At 48.3% G+C, this 20,979-nt stretch overlaps 1 protein-coding gene across 3 annotated transcripts in view; it reads left to right on the top strand.

Annotated features, from left to right (window-relative positions):
- The window catches only part of RASIP1 (Ras interacting protein 1), a 1,394,348-nt gene that overhangs the window by 452,702 nt on the left and 920,667 nt on the right, over nt 1-20,979 (top strand). For all 3 annotated transcript variants that reach the window (XM_077250692.1, XM_077250691.1, XM_077250690.1), the window contains exon 5: nt 18,011-18,649. In XM_077250692.1, coding sequence (XP_077106807.1) covers nt 18,011-18,649 — 639 coding nt within the window. The remainder of the gene's footprint in view (nt 1-18,010; nt 18,650-20,979) is intronic.

Here is a 20,979-nt window from a genome sequence, read left to right as displayed (position 1 = left end):
TGGACGTGGACACAGGCCTGAGTATGCAGCCCTCAGGGAGGCAGAAACAAAACATACAAAGCACAGTAACAGGTCTGGGTATGCAGCCTCCAGAGAAAGCAGAGACAGAACATACAAGCACAGAAACAGGTCTGGGAATGCAGCCCCCAGAGAAGGCAGAGACAGGACAGGACCTGACAACTCAGCAACAAAGTACAGACTGACAGAGTACGTTGCTCAGGTCCCAGCCTAGGGGTTGGGATGTCTTAAGTACCTGAGGCTTCACGGCAATTGGCTGGGGACACCTTAGGAAGGTGCACACCATTTCCATAAAACTCAGGAAGTGCCGGCAGTGACGCCCTATGCACGCAGATAATAAGTATGCAAAGAGTAGACAGGAGACATAAGGTACACAACATGGAGCTGGCAGCAGATAAAACTCACAGCATGGCCTGGAGCAGTGAGTAAGTGTAAGGCAGGTGGGGAATGGGAGGCCATGCAGTCATGCCGGCAGGGTTGTTATATCCCCATTTTGGTATAATGTCCACCATACTGGTATAATGTCTAAATTCTGATATAATATCCCCAATTCTGGAAAAATGTTCCCCACACAGATCTCCTTTTTCCCTTCTCCAGCAAAAATTAAAATAGAAGCAATCAATTCTACTCACCTCCTCACCGTGCAGTAATGAGGCAGTGACCCAGGAAACTTCAAAGCAAACGTGTTTAATGTCCACAAACTCACACAAAACGAAAAGCACACGGTATCCTCCGGATCGCAGCCAGGCATCAAAACAGTCCATATCCGAGACCGGTTGCCGTGAGTGACTGCACCACCGTGTAACGCTGATGGGTGCCAGGCTTTGCTTCTCTTGTCTCTGTGTTACCTCACACAAGCCGACTGTTATATAGCGTCCTGCTCTGCCGCTGGCAAAACAAACACTGATGCCCAAACCCTTTACTGCAGGATTTTTAACTGGAATCTTTGGCAATGGGCCACTTGTAAGACCCGGCTTGGAGGGAGCGAACTGCCCCTCTACCACTGCTCCAAAAATAAAAGCCCATGCCAGGTTTTCTTAAATCTGCCTTGGGCAAATAGCTTGTCCAAGACCAAACTTTTATTTTGCACTGCAATCACAAATATTGGAGCGCCCCCACGTAAGGGCAATGGGGTACCCGGTACCGGGTCCTTTGGTTCTCAGTGGGGATGTCACGGTGGCCCGACCCGGCCCGTGGCCCTATGAGGGACGTCCAATAAAAGGCAGAGTTCGTATAGAATGGTAGTGTTCGTGATACCACCTGTGGTAATCGGTCAGGGTGACCGACGCTGCTTAGGGGTCCGCTGGGGTGATGTTATGGCAGCCAGATGGTATACCTTCCCACAGGTGAAGTGTATCCCCAGGGCTTCCCAGAGTGTAGATGGTGGATGGTGTGAGGCGCAGTGAATAACGAGGACACAAGGTTGCAGTCTGAAGGCAAATCCAGAGTCCCCTTATCCAGGTGGAATGCAGTAGCCTTCCTATGCGCACAGTAACACAGTAGGTCCTCACTTGCTTAAGCTCTAATAAGGTCCTCACTGTTATTATTCCTCTCTCTGTTCCCCGTGGTCGGATAGAACAAAACCCCTGATGGCCCGAGGCTTGTTTATAGGGACCCTAGAGACGCCCCAACTAGGGTTGAGCGAAACGGATCCGTCATTTTCATAAGTCGCCGACTTTTGGCAAAGTCGGGTTTCATGAAACCCGACCCGATCCCAGCATGGGATCGGCCATGCGGTACACGATCTTCGCGCCAAAGTAGCGTTTCATATGATGCTTAAAGTGCCATTTCTCAGCCAATGAAGGTGCACGCAGAGTGTGGGCAGCGTGATGACATAGGTCCTGGTCCCCACCATCTTAGAGAAGGGCATGGCAGTGATTGGCTTGCTTTCTGCAGCGTCACAGGGGCTATAAAGGGGCGTTCCCGCCGACCGCCATCTTACTGCTGCTGATCTGAGCGTAGGAAGAGGTTGCTGCCGCTTCGTCAGAAGCAGGGATAGCATTAGGCAGGGTACATAAAGCCCCAAACCGCTTGTGCTGTAATGATTTCCACTGTCCAACACCACCTTTTCTTTTTGGGATAGTGGAGGCTCGATTTCTGTGCAACAGCTCTGTAGGTTATAAGGCTCCCTGATAGCTGCGTTGCTGTGTGTATGCCGCTGTGCAAACCAACTGCTTTTTTCAAAGCACAAATCCTGTTGCTCCTTCATCTCTGCACAGCTATCTATCTTGTTTGTTTGTCCACACTTTTAACTTTTGTGTGCAGCAATCCTTTTTATTGCTGCCTGACATACTTTTCAGAGATAACTGTAGGGAGATAGTAATTGTAGTACAGTCCCTTTTTTTTTTTTTTGGGTTATATCTCTTCAAGCCACTTTTTGCTACAGAAAATATACTCTAATACAGTGGCCCCGATTTATTCACAATTCTCCCAGAACAAAAAAATAAAAGTGGGAGATTAAGATTGGCAAATCTGCATCAGTGCCAGTCCTGTGTGTGGCATCTGTCTTTGTTTTTCTGCCACAGAAAACCTACTGTTTAACAGTGGGCCTGATTTCTTCACAATTCTCCCAGAAAAAAAAAATAAAAGTGGGAGATTAAGATTGGCAAATCTGCATTAGTGCCAGTCCTGTGTGTGGCATTTTTTTTTTTATTTCTGCAACAGAAAACCTACTGTGTAGCAGCGGGGCTGATTTCTTCCCAATTCTCCCAGAAAAAAAAATAAAAGTGGGAGATTAAGATTGGCAAATCTGCATTAGTTCCAGTCGTGTGTGTGGCATCTTTTTTTAAAAATTTTCTGCCACAGAAAACCTACTGTGTAGCAGTGGGGCTGATTTCTTCCTAATTCTCCCAGAAAAAAAAATAAAAGTGGGAGATTAAGATTGGCAAATCTGCATTAGTGCCAGTCGTGTGTGTGGCATCTTTTTTTTTTTTTTTTTATTTCTGCCACAGAAAACCTACTGTGTAGCAGTGGGGCTGATTTCTTCCTAATTCTCCCAGAAAAAAAAATAAAAGTGGGAGATTAAGATTGGCAAATCTGCATTAGTGCCAGTCCTGTGTGTGGCATCTTTTTTTTTTAAATTTTCTGCCACAGAAAACCTACTGTATAACTGTGTGCCTGATTTCTTCCTAATTCTCCCAGAAAAAAAAATAAAAGTGGGAGATTAAGATTGGCAAATCTGCATTAGTGCCAGTCGTGTGTGTGGCATCTTTTTTTTTTTTTTTTATTTCTGCAACAGAAAACCTACTGTGTAGCAGTGGGGCTGATTTCTTCCTAATTCTCCCAGAAAAAAAAATAAAAGTGGGAGATTAAGATTGGCAAATCTGCATTAGTGCCAGTCGTGTGTGTGGCATCTTTTTTTTATTTCTGCCACAGAAAACCTACTGTGTAGCAGTGGGGCTGATTTCTTCCTAATTCTCCCAGAAAAAAAAATAAAAGTGGGAGATTAATATTGGCAAATCTGCATTAGTGCCAGTCGTGTGTGTGGCATCTTTTTTTTTTTTTTTATTTCTGCCACAGAAAACCTATTGTGTAGCAGTGGGGCTGATTTCTTCCTAATTCTCCCAGAAAAAAAAATAAAAGTGGGAGATTAAGATTGGCAAATCTGCATTAGTGCCAGTCCTGTGTGTGGCATCTTTTTTTTTTTAATTTTCTGACACAGAAAACCTACTGTATAACTGTGTGCCTGATTTCTTCCTAATTCTCCCAGAAAAAAAAATAAAAGTGGGAGATTAAGATTGGCAAATCCGCATTAGTGCCAGTCGTGTGTGTGGCATCTTTTTTTTTTTTTTTATTTCTGCCACAGAAAACCTACTGTGTAGCAGTGGGGCTGATTTCTTCCTAATTCTCCCAGAAAAAAAAATAAAAGTGGGAGATTAAGATTGGCAAATCTGCATTAGTGCCAGTCGTGAGTGTGGCATCTTTTTTTTTTTTTTTTATTTCTGCCACAGAAAACCTACTGTGTAGCAGTGGGGCTGATTTCTTCCTAATTCTCCCAGAAAAAAAAATAAAAGTGGGAGATTAAGATTGGCAAATCTGCATTAGTGCCAGTCCTGTGTGTGGCATCTTTTTTTTTTTTAATTTTCTGCCACAGAAAACCTACTGTATAACTGTGTGCCTGATTTCTTCCTAATTCTCCCAGAAAAAAAAATAAAAGTGGGAGATTAAGATTGGCAAATCTGCATTAGTGCCAGTCGTGTGTGTGGCATCTTTTTTTTTTTATTATTTCTGCCACAGAAAACCTACTGTGTAGCAGTGGGGCTGATTTCTTCATAATTCTCACAGAAAAAAAAATAAAAGTGGGAGATTAAGATTGGCAAATCTGCATTAGTGCCAGTCCTGTGTGTGGCATCTTTTTTTTTTAATTTTCTGCCACAGAAAACCTACTGTATAACTGTGTGCCTGATTTCTTCCTAATTCTCCCAGAAAAAAAAATAAAAGTGGGACATTAGGATTGGCAAATCTGCATTAGTGCCAGTCTTGTGTGTGGCATCTGTGTTTGTTTTTCTGCCACAGAAAACCTACTGTATAACTGTGTGCCTGATTTCTTCCTAATTCTCCCAGAAAAAAAAATAAAAGCGGGAGATTAAGATTGGCAAATCTGCATTAGTGCCAGGCCTGTGTGTGGCATCTGTGTTTGTTTTTCTGCCACAGAAAACCTACTGTATAACTGTGTGCCTGATTTCTTCCTAATTCTCCCAGAAAAAAAAATAAAAGTGGGAGATTAATATTGGCAAATCTGCATTAGTGCCAGTCCTGTGTGTGGCATCTTTTTTTTTTTTAATTTCTGCCACAGAAAACCTACTGTATAACTGTGTGCCTGATTTCTTCCTAATTCTCCCAGAAAAAAAAATAAAAGTGGGAGATTAAGATTGGCAAATCTGCATTAGTGCCAGTCCTGTGTGTGGCATTTTTTTTTTATTTTCTGCCACAGAAAACCTACTGTTTTCGGGCACTTCCACCGGTGGGACCCTCTCCTGTCTACCTCCCTCCATTGCGGTAAGCATGGCACCCTTCTCTGTTATTGCTGTGTGGCGGGACCTTATATAAATACTAGCTATTGAACCCGTTCTACGCCCGGGTGGCGAGCATTTATATTGGAATATGGTCTCCATCCTGGTATGTGCTGCTCCCATCCTGTCATATGCTGTTCCATCCTGCGCCCCCATCCTGTCATGTGCTGCTACACCGTGTCATGTGCTGCTCCATCCTGCGCCCCCATCCTGTCATGTGCTGCTCCACCGTGTCATGTGCTGCTCCATCCTGCATCCCCATCCTGTCATGTGCTGCTCCACCGTGTCATGTGCTGCTCCATCCTGCGCCCCCATCCTGTCATGTGCTGCTCCACTGTGTCATGTGCTGCTCCATCCTGCGCCCCCATCCTGTCATGTGCCACTCCACCGTGTCATGTGCTGCTCCATCCTCATCCCCATCCTGTCATGTGCTCCCATCCTGCGCCCCCATCCTATCACGTGCTGCTCCATCCTGCGCCCCCATCAGTGCGGGCGGCTGTGCTGAGTGCGGGCGGCTGTGCTGAGTGCGGGCGGCTGTGCTGAGTGCGGGCGGCTGTGCTGAGTGCGGGCGGCTGTGCTGAGTGCGGGCGGCTGTATGTGGCTGTGCTGAGTGCGGGCGGCTGTATGTGACGTGGCTGTGCTGGGTGCGGGCGGCTGTGCTGGGTGCGGCAGCTGTGGACGGCTGTGCTGGGTGCGGTGGCTGTGCTGGGTGCAGCGGCTGTGCGTGGCTGTAGGCGGCTGTGCGTGGCTGTGGGAGGCTGTGCGTGGCTGTGGGAGGCTGTGCGTGGCTGTGCTGGGTGCGGCGGCTGTGCGTGGCTGTGGGCGGGTGTGCTGGGTGCGGCGGCTGTGCTGGGTGCGGCGGCTGTCCGTGGCTGTAGGCGGCTGTGCGTGGCTGTGGGCGGCTGTGCGTGGCTGTGGCGGCTGTGCGTGGCTGTGGCGGCTGTGCGTGGCTGTGGCGGCTGTGCGCGGCTGTGCTGGGTGCGGCGGCTGTGGGTGGCTGTGCTGGGTGCAGCGGTTGTGTGTGGCTGTGGGCGGCTGTGCTGGGTGCGGCGGCTGTGCGTGGCTGTGCTGGGTGCAGCGGCTGTGCGTGGCTGTGGGCGGCTGTGCGTGGCTGTGGGCGGCTGTGCTGGGTGCGGCGGCTGTGCTGGGTGCGGCGGCTGTCCGTGGCTGTGGGCGGCTGTGCGTGGCTGTGGGCGGCTGTGCTGGGTGCGGCGGCTGTGCGTGGCTGTAGGCGGCTGTGCGTGGCTGTGGCGGCTGTGCGTGGCTGTGCTGGGTGCGGCGGATGTGCTGGGTGCGGCGGCTGTGCTGGGTGCGGCGGCTGTGCGTGGCTGTGGGCGGCTGTACGTGGCTGTGCTGGGTGCGGCGGCTGTGCGTGGCTGTGGTCGGCTGTGCTGGGTGCGGCGGCTGTGCGTGGCTGTGGGCGGCTGTGGGCGGCTGTGCTGGGTGCGGCGGCTGTGCGTGGCTGTGGTCGGCTGTGCTGGGTGCGGCGGCTGTGGGCGGCTGTGCTGGGTGCGGCGGCTGTCCGTGGCTGTGGGCGGCTGTGCGTGGCTGTAGGCGGCTGTGCTGGGTGCGGCGGCTGTGCGTGGCTGTAGGCGGCTGTGCATGGCTGTGCTGGGTGCGGCGGATGTGCTGGGTGCGGCGGCTGTGCTGGGTGCGGCGGCTGTGCGTGGCTGTGGGCGGCTGTGCGTGGCTGTGGGCGGCTGTGCTGGGTGCGGCGGCTTTGCGTGGCTGTGGTCGGCTGTGCTGGGTGCGGCAGCTGTGCGTGGCTGTGGGCGGCTGTGCGTGGCTGTGGGCGGCTGTGCTGGGTGCGGCGGCTGTGCGTGGCTGTAGGCGGCTGTGCGTGGCTGTGGCGGCTGTGCGTGGCTGTGCTGGGTGCGGCGGATGTGCTGGGTGCGGCGGCTGTGCTGGGTGCGGCGGCTGTGCGTGGCTGTGGGCGGCTGTACGTGGCTGTGCTGGGTGCGGCGGCTGTGCGTGGCTGTGGTCGGCTGTGCTGGGTGCGGCGGCTGTGCGTGGCTGTGGGCGGCTGTGGGCGGCTGTGCTGGGTGCGGCGGCTGTGCGTGGCTGTGGGCGGCTGTGCGTGGCTGTGGGCGGCTGTGCGTGGCTGTGGTCGGCTGTGCTGGGTGCGGCGGCTGTGGGCGGCTGTGCTGGGTGCGGCGGCTGTCCGTGGCTGTGGGTGGCTGTGCGTGGCTGTAGGCGGCTGTGCTGGGTGCGGCGGCTGTGCGTGGCTGTAGGCGGCTGTGCATGGCTGTGCTGGGTGCGGCGGATGTGCTGGGTGCGGCGGCTGTGCTGGGTGCGGCGGCTGTGCGTGGCTGTGGGCGGCTGTGCGTGGCTGTGGGCGGCTGTGCTGGGTGCGGCGGCTTTGCGTGGCTGTGGTCGGCTGTGCTGGGTGCGGCAGCTGTGCGTGGCTGTGGGCGGCTGTGCGTGGCTGTGGGCGGCTGTGCTGGGTGCGGCGGCTGTGCGTGGCTGTGGTCGGCTGTGCTGGGTGCGGCGGCTGTGGGCGGCTGTGCGTGGCTGTGGGCGGCTGTGCTGGGTGCGGCGGCTGTCCGTGGCTGTGGGCGGCTGTGCGTGGCTGTGGGCGGCTGTGCTGGGTGCGGCGGCTGTGCGTGGCTGTAGGCGGCTGTGCGTGGCTGTGCTGGGTGCGGCGGCTGTGCGTGGCTGTGGGCGGCTGTGCGTGGCTGTGGGCGGCTGTGCTGGGTGCGGCGGCTGTGCATGGCTGTGCTGGGTGCGGCGGCTGTGCGTGGCTGTGGGCGGCTGTGCGTGGCTGTGGGCGGCTGTGCTGGGTGCGGCGGCTGTGCGTGGCTGTGGTCGGCTGTGCTGGGTGCGGCGGCTGTGCGTTGCTATGGGTGGCTGTGGGCAGCTGTGCTGGGTGCGGCAGCTGTGCTGGGTGCGGCAGGCGGCTGTGCGTGGCTGTGGGCGGCTATGGTCGGCTGTGCTGGGTGCGGCGGCTGTGCTGGGCGCGGCGGCTGTGGTGGGTGCGGACATTTTCTTGGTCCTGCTCCCGGAGTCGGCGCCTGCGCAGTCCGCGCTTTCCGGCGCCATTTTCTTGAAGACACTGCAATGTGTCTTCAAGAAAATGGCGCCGGAAAGCGCGGACTGCGCAGGCGCCGATTCCGGGAGCAGGGGGACAGTCACGGCCCGGAAGCGCGTTGGTGGAACGGGTCAGGTAAGTATACTCACCCTCCGCCTCCTGGCTCGTCCCTGCTTGTCCGGTGGAGATCGCGGTGTGCGTTCAGCGCTTACGCATACCGCGATCTCCTGGGAGCGTCGCTCTGTGCGGTCCAGACTGCGCCGGCGCTTGCGCTTGCGCAGTCTATAGAGGCTTCGGACAGAGTGACGCTCCCAGCGTTATATTATAGATACAGGGCACTGGCCCTTAGACTGTTTCCTTGTATGACCGCACAGCAACGTTTCCATACCATGTGCTTTGTGCTTCCCATCCTCCCAGCACTTTGTACTATATTGGCACTTATTATTTTTCATCTTTTATCTGTGCCCACTCACAGTTATCACACTTAGTGCTTGGGGGGCTGACAGGCAGAGGGGTTTCCCCTTTTTTGTTCCCCTCATGTGTTGTCGTGATCCATTATTTTGTTCTTGCTTCATGTCCTATTTTTAAAATAATAAACTATTTTTGTACATTTGTACTCTTGGCTCCCTGTTTCTCCTTCCTATATAAGAAAACCTACTGTGTAGCAGTGGGCCTGATTAAATCACTTGTCTCACATATCCCCCCAAAAAAATAAAATAAAGGGATAATAATCTTGCCAAACCTGTGCATCTGTGCGAGTGCTGTCTGTGGTATCTGTCAGTCATTTTGTGCCACAGGAACTATACCGTGATATAGTGAGCCTGATTCAATCCCTTGTCTCCCATATCCAAAAAAAGAGGGACATTTCTATTGCCAGTGTTTTTATCTGCGTCACTCTTGTTAGTGCCATATCTGCCAGCCTCTTTCTGCTAATCAAACTGTGTTGTTGTGTAATACAGTGAGCCTGATTTTTCCCTGGATTCTCCCACACATAAAAAAGGGAGATTTAAATTCACAACCAGTTCACGTACACCTTATTCCTGGTTTTACTGGACCACATAACGGTTGTTAGTTTGATTACATTTTTCCAATAATGAGGAAGTCTGGTGGAAGAGGTCGTGGCCGTGGGCATTCATTGCCAGCTGGTAATGATGTTAGTGGTGGTGGTCGTGGAGCATCAGGTGGTCGTGGGAAAAGCAATATAGCCCCTAAGTCTCGAGTTGTTGAGCCAGCGTCATCGTCTGGCTACACAAGGCCTCGAAGGCTCCCTTTTCTGGGAGTAGGAAAACCGCTTTTGAAGCCGGAGCAGCAGGAACAAGTATTGGCTTTCATTGCTGACTCTGCCTCTACCTCTTTCTCCTCCTCCTCGGAAAGTGCCAAATGTCAGAGCAGTGTGTTGTCAGTGGATGCTTCCGCTCAGGAACAAGTCGCTTCCTTGCGTCCTTCACCCAGAACAACAGTGAAGGATGTGTCAGGTGACACAACTGGTTACTCCATGGAGCTCTTTACACATACCGTGCCTGGGTTCGAAAGTGAAATTGTTAACAGGCCATGCCCATTACAAGATGAATCGGACATGGAGTGCACAGATGCACAGCCACAGCCAGATTATAATGCTGTTCCTTTGACTCAGATCAGAACATTGCCCTCACAGTGTACTGATCCAGAATCTGACCCCGAGGAGACTATGGATCTCCGTCACGAACGCTATAGCACCGGCTTACACGGTGACCCAGAGGAAGGTGCACAGAACATAGAAGAGGAGGTCATAGATGACCCAGTTGTTGACCCCGATTGGCAGCCATTGGGGGAACAGGGTGCAGGCGGCAGTAGCTCTGAAGCGGAGGAGGAGGAGCCGCAGCAGACATCAACATCGCAACAGGTTCCATCTGGCAGGCCCGTATCTGGCCAAAAACGTGTGGCAAAACCAAAACCAGTTGTAGGACAGCGTGGCCATCAGGTTCAAGTAGCTCAGTGTGCAATGCCTGAAAAGGTATCTGATAGGAAGAGTGCAGTGTGGAATTTTTTTAACCAAGATCCCAATGATCAGCGCAAAGTTATCTGTAAGAAATGCTCCAGGACCTTCAGCAGAGGTCAGAATATTAAAAATTTAAATACAAGTTGCATGCATCGACATTTAACCACCATGCACTTGCAAGCCTGGACACACTACCAAACGTCCCTTAATGTTGTAGCACCCTCTCACAATGAAGCTAATCAGCAAGGCGACATCCCTTCCCTCACTGTAAGCCCGCCGTTTACCACACCACCTGCAGGTAATGTGGTGGTTTCATCGCAAGGCCAAAGCAGTCAGGGAATCACCAGGTTCGTGGTTGGAAAAACTGTATGTAGGGCACCATCAAGAATACCGTCACCAACCCTCTCTCAATCACCCATGTCCACCGGCACCCCCGCTAGTTCCACCGTATGCAGCTCTCCAGTCCAGCTCACCCTACATGAGACTCTCGTTAGGAAAAGGAAGTACTAATCCTCGCATCCGCTTACACAGGGTTTGAACGCCCACATTGCTAGACTAATCTCGTTAGAGATGATGCCCTACCGGTTAGTTGAAACCGAAGCTTTCAAAGCCCTGATGGACTACGCTGTACCATGCTACGAGCTACCCAGTCGACACTTCTTTTCGAGAAAAGCCATCCCAGCCCTCCACCAGCATGTAAAAGACCGCATTGTCCATGCGCTCAGGCAATCTGTGAGTAGAAAGGTGCACCTGACAACAGATGCATGGACCAGTAGGCATGGCCAGGGGCGTTACGTCTCCATCACGGCACACTGGGTTAATGTGGTGGATGCAGGGTCCAGAGGGGACAGTAATATTGGGACAGTTCTGCCTAGCCCACGGTGTAGGAAACAGTTGGCTGTAAGCGTTCGTCCCCCCTCCTCCTCCTCGTCCTCCAGCAGAAGCGAGAGCTCGTCCACAGACTGCAGTCGCACGACCACTCCATCCGCAGCTGCCACTGTTGCACACGAGGTGTCCAATTATGGAACAGCTTGTGGCAAGCGTCAGCAGGCTGTATTGGCAATGAAGTGTTTGGGCGACAACAGACACACCGCGGAAGTTCTGTCCGAGTTCTTGCAGCAAGAAACTCAGTCATGGCTGGGCACTGTACATCTTGAGGCAGGCAAGGTAGTCAGTGACAACGGAAGGAATTTTATGGCTGCCATAGCCCTTTCACAACTGAAACACATTCCTTGCCTGGCTCACACCTTAAACCTGGTGGTGCAGTGCTTCCTGAAAAGTTATCCGGGGTTACCCGACCTGCTGCTGAAAGTGCGCAGACTTTGCTCTCACATCTGCCGTTCGCCCGTACACTCCAGCCGTATGCATAACCATCAGCGGGCTTTGAACCTTCCACAGCATCGCCTAATCATTGACGTTGCACCAAGGTGGAACTCCACACTGCACATGTTTCAAAGACTGAGTGAACAGAGGCGTGCTGTTATGTATTTGTGGGAGGATATACATACACGGGCAGGCAGTTGGATGGCAGACATGGAGTTGTCAGCTGTGCAGTGGTCGAAGCTCTAAGACCTGTGTCAAGTCCTTCAATGTTTTGAGGAATGCACACGGCTGGTTAGTGCAGACAGCGCCATAATAAGCATGAGCATCCCCCTAATGCGTCTGCTGATGCAAAGTTTGACGCACATAAAGGAACAGGCGTCTGCAGCCGAGGACGAGGGAAGCCTTGATGAAAATCAGCCATTGTCTGCTCAGGGAATTCTACAGAACGAGGTGGCGGGCGAAGAGGAGGAGGACGAGGAGGATGATGGGGATGACTATTTGTTGGATGAGGAAGCTTCTCAGGGGGCAATAGAAACTGCTGGCGGTGCAAGGCCGGGTTCTGGGTTTTTGAGGGAGACAAGTGAAGTGGATTGCCAAAAAATGCTTCTCAACCCAGCATAAGCACTGACTTGACAACTGGAACATTGGCCCACATGGCGGATTATGCCTTGCGTATCCTCAAAAGGGACCCACGCATTTTAAAAATGATGACAGATGACGATTACTTGTTGGCCTGCCTCCTTGATCCTCGCTATAAAGGTAAATTGCAAAATATCATGCCATATGAGAACCTCGAACAGATATTGGCAACCAAACAAGCTACTCTTGTAGACCGTTTGATGCAGGCATTCCCAGCACACAGCGCCGGAGATGGTTCTCACATGAGCCGCAGGGGGCAACAGGGCAGAGGTGTTAGAGGTGCACAGATCAGAAGTGGCGTAGGACAGAGGGGTTTTCTGACAAAGTTGTGGAGTGATTTCGCAAGGACCGCAGACACGACAGGTACAGCAGCATCCATTCAAAGTGACAGGAGACAACATTTGTCCAGTATGGTTACTAACTATTTTTCCTCCATTACCGATGTTCTCCCTCAACCGTCATTCCCCTTTGATTACTGGGCATCCAAAATAGACACCTAGCCTGAATTGGCTGAATATGTATTGCAGAAGATTGCTTGCCCAGCAGCTAGTGTGCTATCAGAAAGAGTATTCTGTGCTGGTTCAATACTGACCGAAAAAAGGACTCGTCTGGCTACCCAAAATGTTGATGAGCTAACCTTCATAAAAATTAACCACTCATGGATTTCAAATTATTTTGCCCCACCTTTCCCGGCTGACACCTAGCTTTCCTGTAAAAAGGTCTTGCTTTGGGACTGGTGTTACTGACTGTTCCAATCTCTTAATTTGCAGCTGCTGTTTGTCCAGAATACGACATGTTTTCACCTCCCTAAATGCACTAACTCCCCCCACGGGGGCGTGGTCTCGCCACTTGTCGCAAGCACCCGTCAGAGTGCCGTTTGTCTGAAGAGGTGCGTGTGCCCACTTTTGGTCGACGGGACTGGCACTGGGTCCCTCATAGTACAATGAAGTGTCTCTTGCGGTGGTGGCATGCACCCAACGTCAGACACACCGTTGTAACATGAGGGGCCCTGGGCTTGTACCGCCGGCCAGGAGAGAGTGTCCCCCCCAAGGTCAAACAGTGCACTACCACTTGCTAAATTATCTGTCGCTGCTCCACCACTGTTTAGTATAGGCGCTGAAATCCTTCGATGCCTGGCACAGACAATAACAGTTTGTTGACATGTATGATGCTAGTTAAAATAGTCAGGGACCCTGTCCTACATTTGCACCAGTAAATACTTTGCACCAAATTACAATGTCTGAAAGTCAGCATAGGAGCACACCCCTGTACCTAAGTATGCCACCCTTTTTTTTGTGGGGGGGGGGGGGGGTTATTTTTGTTTTGGATACATTAACATCACTTTAGGTTTTGGGACTCGGAGTACTTACTGTGTCAGACACTCCTTCCAATTGTCCTCCACTGACCACACCAATGCTGCCTGTGTACCCCTGCCACATAATGGAACCTGCATAGAGCCTAATTTATTATTTTAGGCCTAGGAAGTCTGTCTGCGGTCCCTCCTTCCAATTGTCCTACGCTGACCACACCAATGCTGCCTGTGTATTCCTGTTGCCAAATTAAAGCTGCATAGAGCCTATTTTATTATTTTAGGCCTAGGAAGTCTGTCTGCGGTCCCTCCTTCCAATTGTCCTCCACTGACCACACCAATGCTGCCTGTGTACCCCTGTTGCCAAATTTATGCTGCATAGAGCCTATGTTATTATTTTGGGCCTAGGAAGTCTGTCTGCGGTCCCTCCTTCCAATTGTCCTCCACTGACCACACCAATGCTGCCTGTGTACCCCTGTTGCCAAATTTATGCTGCATAGAGCCTATGTTATTATTTGAGGCCTAGGAAGTCTGTCTGCGGTCCCTCCTTCCAATTGTCCTCCACTGACCACACCAATGCTGCCTGTGTACCCCTGCCACATCATGGAAGCTGCATAGAGCCTATGTTATTATTTTAGGCCTAGGAAGTCTGTCTGCAGTCCCTCCTTCCAATTGTCCTCCACTGACCACACCAATGCTGCCTGTGTACCCCTGTTGCCAAATTTATGCTGCATAGAGCCTATGTTATTATTTTAGGCCTAGGAAGTCTGTCTGCGGTCCCTCCTTCCAATTGTCCTCCACTGACCACACCAATGCTGCCTGTGTACCCCTGTAACAAATTTAAAACTGCATAGAGCCAACTTTTTTAGTTCACACATACTACCTTTGTCTGTCTGCGCCACTAAATCACGCTGTCCTCCACTGGAAAAGCTGAGCTTCAACCTTCAGGCTCTCATTGAGTATTTTTTAATGTCACACTGTGGTTGGCCTACTACTTTGGTTGGGGCCTAGTAACGGTGTCTGCCGCTCCCTGGTGTTGTCCTCCACTGAAAAAGCTGAGCTTCAACCTTCAGGCTCTCATTGAGTATTTTTTAATGTCACACTGCAGTTGGCCTACTGCTTTGGTTGGGGCCTAGTAACGGTGTCTGCCGCTCCTTGGTGTTCTCCTCCAGGTTTCCTTGTCTGAGCTTCAACCTTCAGGCTCTCATTGAGTATTTTTTAATGTCACACTGCAGTTGGCCTACTGCTTTGGTTGGGGCCTAGTAATGGTGTCTGCCGCTCCTTGGTGTTCTCCTCCACTGAACAAAGCAGTGCCGCCTGTTTACTCCTGTTACCAATTTTGAACTTCATTTGGCCCACTTTATTATATGGGCCTACTAACTGTGTCAGCCTCTCATTACAGTTGTCCTCCACTGAACAAAGCAATGCCGCCTGGTTAGTCCTGTTACCAATTTTGAACTGCATTTAGCCTACTTTATTCTTTGGCCCTATATCTGTGTTTCCTCCTCATCCTGCCCATTGCCCAGCCACTGCTAGATGAGTCTGCTGGTACATTGACCCAGACCACTACATTCCCCTTGCACTCTACACAGCCAGAATCTGACCCTGTTGAAAGTAAGGTTCCCCTTCCCGCATGCTATACCACCTTACACAGGGACAAAGAGGAAGGTGCAGATGAAAGTGCAGGTTCCTTCATAAGGTGGGGGGCATACTCATTGGCGACATCACTGGCACAAGGCCCCTCATAGTACGCAAAAGTGTCGCTGCCGGTGGGAGGCGCCCCCGCCATGCAAACACACCGCCGTACTGTGAGGGGCCCTGTGCCAGTGCCAATGCGAACGAGTGGGCCCCCCCTGCTTGCTCAGGATCACAGCACTTGCAACGTTGAAATACTTACCTCTCCCTGCTCCACCGCCGTGACGTAGTCCACATTTCCTGGGCCCACTAAAAACTTTAACCAGCCCTACCCCCCACAACTTTAGCCAAATGACCCCCAATTTCCAATGCCTAGCTATTATTATAAAGTAAATTAATATTGACAAGCTTCAGTAACAAGAATGGATGTTTTTGCCATTAAAATGGGCACTGTAGGTGTTTTACTGGCCTCCACTCACTGCCGACTATGCTTCCCCATTGACTTGCATTAGGTTTCGTGTTTCGGCCAATCCACGACCCCCGACTTTGCAAGAAGATCGGCCGATTTCACTTGACTCGACTTTTGACAAAGTCGGGTTTCGCAAAACCCGACTCGACCCCAAAAAAGTAAAAGTCGCTCAACCCTAGCCCCGACCCCCACAAGTTGCCACCGTGTCTTCTTAGGTATTATGGTCAGCAACTTGGAATTGACTGTCCTGCCAGTCTCTGAAGCAAGGCATAGGGCACTTTACTCCCTCGGTTTTCTGGCTACCGGATCGTGCACCAGAAGGATGCCGTTTCTCTTCGGTCACTATCCTCTCTGGTATCCACTTGTTGCTATGCCTTCTTTTCTCACTCACTGCAATTCACTTCCTTTCAATGTCTATCTCTTTGGATGCTGCCGCACGTGGGGCAGGCGCAGCTCCGTGGACCCTCGCACTCCTCAGACCGCAGTCTGGATCTGGCTGGAACCCACTCCAGCCAGCTTCTGCCAAACTCCGTCGGGATCTGACTGTCTCTGCGAAGCCCAGTCAGCTTCTGTCTCACTTTCTAACCAACCCACCAGTTTTACCTATCTGTGAGGAGTGGCCTAGTGGATAAAACCTTTGCTCCCCCTGGTGGACTGGGGTGTGAAGTGTGTTGTGTGTGGTTGTGATACCTGGACAGAAGATCTCCTTTATTGCCTACAGACGTAATATCGCTCCCCCTGGTGGAAGAACAACATTACTGCAACGACCAGGACTCTGGGGCGCTGCACTATATCTGTGTCTGCAATGCAATGTGGTCTTAATACGCTTCGCTTCTATGCGCATCCTGGGGGGACACATAGCGACCCTTGCATTTAACACCTGTCACTGCCTCACATCTGCAATATAGATGATTGCACTGAAAAAGTCTGGTCCATAAAAATAAAAAAAAATATTTACCTGTACAATAAAGAGAAGAAAAAAACACACAATTCTGTCTTTTCATCATTACACATCCCTAAAAAATGTAATAAAATTAACAAAATGTTGTGTGTACCCTAAATTGATGTAAATAAAACCATCCACTCACCAAGAAAAAAAAATCAGCATTCACTTGTCTCTATCAAAGGAAAATTAAAAACATTACTGGTATTGCAAAACGGTGACACAAACTAAATTGTTTTAGTTAATCTACTGAATTATTTTTTTTCACTTCTTAAATACAAAATACACGTAAGTTTGGTATTGCTGTAATCATACTGTTTACAGGTTCAAAAACAATTGCGGAATTGCATTTTTTCCCTAATTCATCCCACATCATCCTGCTGACAGGTTCACTTTAAAGAAAAAATTGAGATAATCAGTGGAGCAGTGGAAATAAAATAAGAGCAAAAACTGACCACTTTTGACTGTTTCAAGAAACAGTGCTATTCTTGTCCGTAGGCTGGTTTTGAAATTGAAGCTAGGTTCTGTTCATTTGTATAGAAGCTGTAATGTAGATACAGTACATAGACAATAGCTGCACTGTGTGGGGAAGAAATCAGTCTAGTTTAAACTGAATCTACCCTCCTAGGATCAGCCCTCCTTAAAAATTTGAATAAAATACCTTGATATCTGCAATCCAATTTCTTATTTCCGAGAAATCCACATTTTTCTTATATGCAAATAAGCCATTAAGATCCATGGGCTGAACACAGATCTCCATGATAATTTGCCTCCAGGGCTTATTTTAAATGAAAGAGGGTTTTACCACTGTGAACCTCAAAAACATTTGGAGCAACACTTTTCCTCTCATAATACTGTCAACTCCACTGCAGAGTTGTGCCTAACTATAAGTAACATGGTACAACAGAGTTGAACTTTGTATTATTACAACACGGACATTTGCAGTTGTCTTCTCACAGAGCTGTGAGCTCTGCTGTACTGCCCTCAAACCAACCTGGCTGCCTGTGATGAAAGCCAAAGCACTGTGAGGGGATTACAGCTGCAAATGGGTTTCCAATTAGACAAACTTTACACTTCTGTTGTACTGTGTTAGCTCTGGTGTTCTATGTTAGTTCTGATCTCACTGCAGTGTGATTATGAGAACAAAGTGTCAGTCATTGCATGTCTCACAATAGTAGCACCCTGTTTCATTTAAAATAAGCTCTGGACCCAGATTCTCAGGGAGATCTCTGCCTGGCCCATATATCTTAACAGCCATTTACTTATAAGAAAAATGTGAATTCCTCTGGAATAAGACATCAGATTGCAGATATTAAGGTATCGCTGAATTCCATTTTTTATTACCTGCATGCCCACATAGATGGCTTAGGAAGGTTGATCCTACTGACAAATTCCTTTTAAGGATAACACATTTAATTTATAACTTTGTATGTCTTTGAAAAAGAGGAAGCTTTTAAGAAATCTATAAAAATAAGTACAAGCTTTAATGATAACAGTTAATAATAATAAATATATAATGTAGTTATAGTAATACTATAGCTATTGTATGAATATTAATAATTATAATCTAAGCTATAGTAATTTGCGTTTTAATAATGTTTAATAAATTGCTTAATACAAATTACAAGTTTTATAAATGCATTTCTTTTGTGTTAGGATTTTGTTATATATGTGATGACACAGAAGAAGCATCTATTTGGAAGAACTGAAAAAGCTTCAAGAGACAAGGGTCCTTATGTTGATACTTTTTTGTCTGCTCCTGATATACTTCCTCGCCACTGCTGTGTATGGCGATTGGATTCTTCAACTCAGAAGAATAAAGTCCGTGTAAGACCATACCGAGGGGCACTTGTTTCGCACAATGGGGGAGTCCTCCAAAGAGAAGCCGAACTACATACTGGGGATTTATTAGGGCTTGGAGAGTATTTTCTGTTCATGTACAAAGATCCTAGAGTAGCTCAAAAACGTCCTGCCTGGCTTCCACAGTCCTGGTCTACCTCTGGGTTAAGCGGGGCATTTTCATGCCAGATGTGTGGCAGATCACTTCAAGAGCGTCAAGAGGCTGTTCAGGCCTACATAGAAAGTAAAGATTTAATCTTACAATATCGCTCTCAAGAAGAAGATGCTGTGTTAAAGGAGATTATTGAGAAATCTGGTAACTCGAAAACTGAATTTAAACTGGCTCCAGCATACCTCTTTAGTCTATGTATTGAACATTCGACTCGAGCTTTGGACCCTGGACACTTTCCCAAACTTGTAATGAAGATTGCCACCATGATAAAGGAAGTTGTTTGGGTAAGACATTTACAACATATATCAGCCTTTTGTTTCAATATGCTGTGGAAATGGTCATGATGGTTGGTGTGTAATCTGGCATATTTCCTTGTGATCTCTTTCCATTTTCATAAGTTCTTTAGTAATTTCCTTATTATAAAAATGAAAGAGAATATTAATCTCCATAGATCTGTTAAAAGTCTAATGGTCCATTTGTGATTGAGCTGAACTGTTCTTTCACATTTTGTTCATATAAAAAATGCTTGCAAAATCATACAGCTATTTCAATTAAAACAGAGTGATAATAACTAGTGATGAGCGAGCACTAAAATGCTTGGGTGATTTTTGCTCGGGTCAAACAAATTGGAATACTGGGGTACTCGATCCGAGCAATGAGCCCAATGTAAGTGTATGGGAAACCTGAGTATTTTTACCGCAATCCCACACGGGGGTCCTTTTAAGGTCTGAAAATGATTGAAACACTGCTCAAATGACACGGGAACATCATGGGGATTGCCCCTGGAAGCATTTCAGACTCCCAGGTCACAGCTGTAAGCAATGTTGTCAGAGTTTCATGCCATTTTTACAGGTGCACCCAAAAACATACAAAAACGAAACCAAAATGGATTTTGCTGATAAATATGTTAAGGTACATCCTTTCCAGGCTAATGACTTGTGTATAAGGCAAAATAATTTACCCCAGACCAAAATGTTCCTCCACCACTTAGGCTATGTTCACACACAAAATTTTGTATGCGTTTTTCAACTTTAACATTGCTTTCAACCAATACAAATGCATTCACTTGGAAAAATGTTGCATTGAATGCAAGGCTTGCCCTGCTATCAAGTCATATGCACCCCAATTTGCCTTTAAACCCAGATACTGGATGGCCACAGGAAAACCCACTTCAGTCTTCACTTGGTCCTGCCATACAGGTTTCTTATGCATTCAATGCCAGGGCCGCCTTTACCCAAATTTACTCGCACCCCAATCCCCCCTTGGAAGAAACATGGAGGAGGGACTCCTAAACAAAACTGTCCCATTTACAAGGAATGTGTCTCCTAGGTCCTTGTGTATGGGCTGATCAACATTTCCCCATGGGGGGTAAATTTTTTCTTTAAAAATTCATGACAAAATAGTGTTTACTGTTTTGAGTTAGGGTAACACACAGCAATAAAAGGATGGAATCTTAAAAGCACACTTTGTAGCTCACAGATAGATGAGGCGTGTCACAGAACTACCACACTGTACATTTGTTTTGTTTTAACCAAGATAGTGTATAGACCTAGGGTATTAGACAGACCAAAAATTGGAATGTATACATGAAAAAAAAAAATTTCGACTACACATAAAATGGCAATTGGACAAGGATAACAGACTGTTTCAAGATGTGGCCTGTATTTTTTAAAATTTTACTGTATACACCAAGGGTATCAGACCAAAAAATGAAATTTATGTCTGAAAAGACAAGATTTGAAGACCACAGATAGACCAAACGTGTGACCGAGATAACAGACTGTTTCAATATGAGTGATGTATTTTTTTAAAATGTTAAAAACCACAAATACTGTCTACAGCAAGGGTATCAGACCAAAAACTGGAATGTATGGCTGAAAAGCCAAGATTTGAAGATCACACATAGACCAGACGTGTGACTGAGATGACAGACTGTTTCAATATGTGGGATTTATTTTTTTAAATTTTAAAAACCACAAAATACTGTATACACCAAGGGTATCAGTCTAGCCGACCCAAAAATGCAATGTGTGCCTGCAAAGGAAGGATTTGGACACCACAGATTCACCATGCATCTGATGGAAATAACAGAGTGATCAAAATGTGTTCTTGTTTTTTTTTGGCCCACCAAAAATGTGTCCATAAGTGGGCTATGACAGTAAAATAAAACATTTGGAGTACTAAAATTGTCCAAACATTTCCCCATGGGGGTACATTTAAAAAAAAAATATGGGCATCATAGACACCCTTGGCAAAAATTGGACTGGCTGTATCAGCACAAAACCAGTTAACCCTGTTGATCTAGTGTTGGAGAATGAGGAGAGATAAGATAAATCATACAGAAATCAAAGAAATAAATAAAAAAAAATGTGGCTCCACCTATAAAAGAAAATAACAAAAGGGAGGGGCGAACACAGGTTCATAAATATGAAGCCAGAATGTGTTCAACGAGATATGTTTGTCCCTAGCAACAGCTCAGAGACAGGGCTATAAATAAAAATGTAATATAAAAGTCTTTGAATAATTTTATATTGTAGAGGTATACACTACCTCATTAGAGGACTGTCCAGAGCTATGAAAAATGGGAAATTATAATAATAAATGGGAAGAAGAT

Source organism: Ranitomeya variabilis, chromosome 4 (assembly GCF_051348905.1).
Source record: "Ranitomeya variabilis isolate aRanVar5 chromosome 4, aRanVar5.hap1, whole genome shotgun sequence".
Lineage (NCBI taxonomy): Eukaryota > Metazoa > Chordata > Amphibia > Anura > Dendrobatidae > Ranitomeya > Ranitomeya variabilis.
Note: the sequence above shows the minus strand (reverse complement) of the source record. Positions and strands in the feature narration are given on the sequence as shown.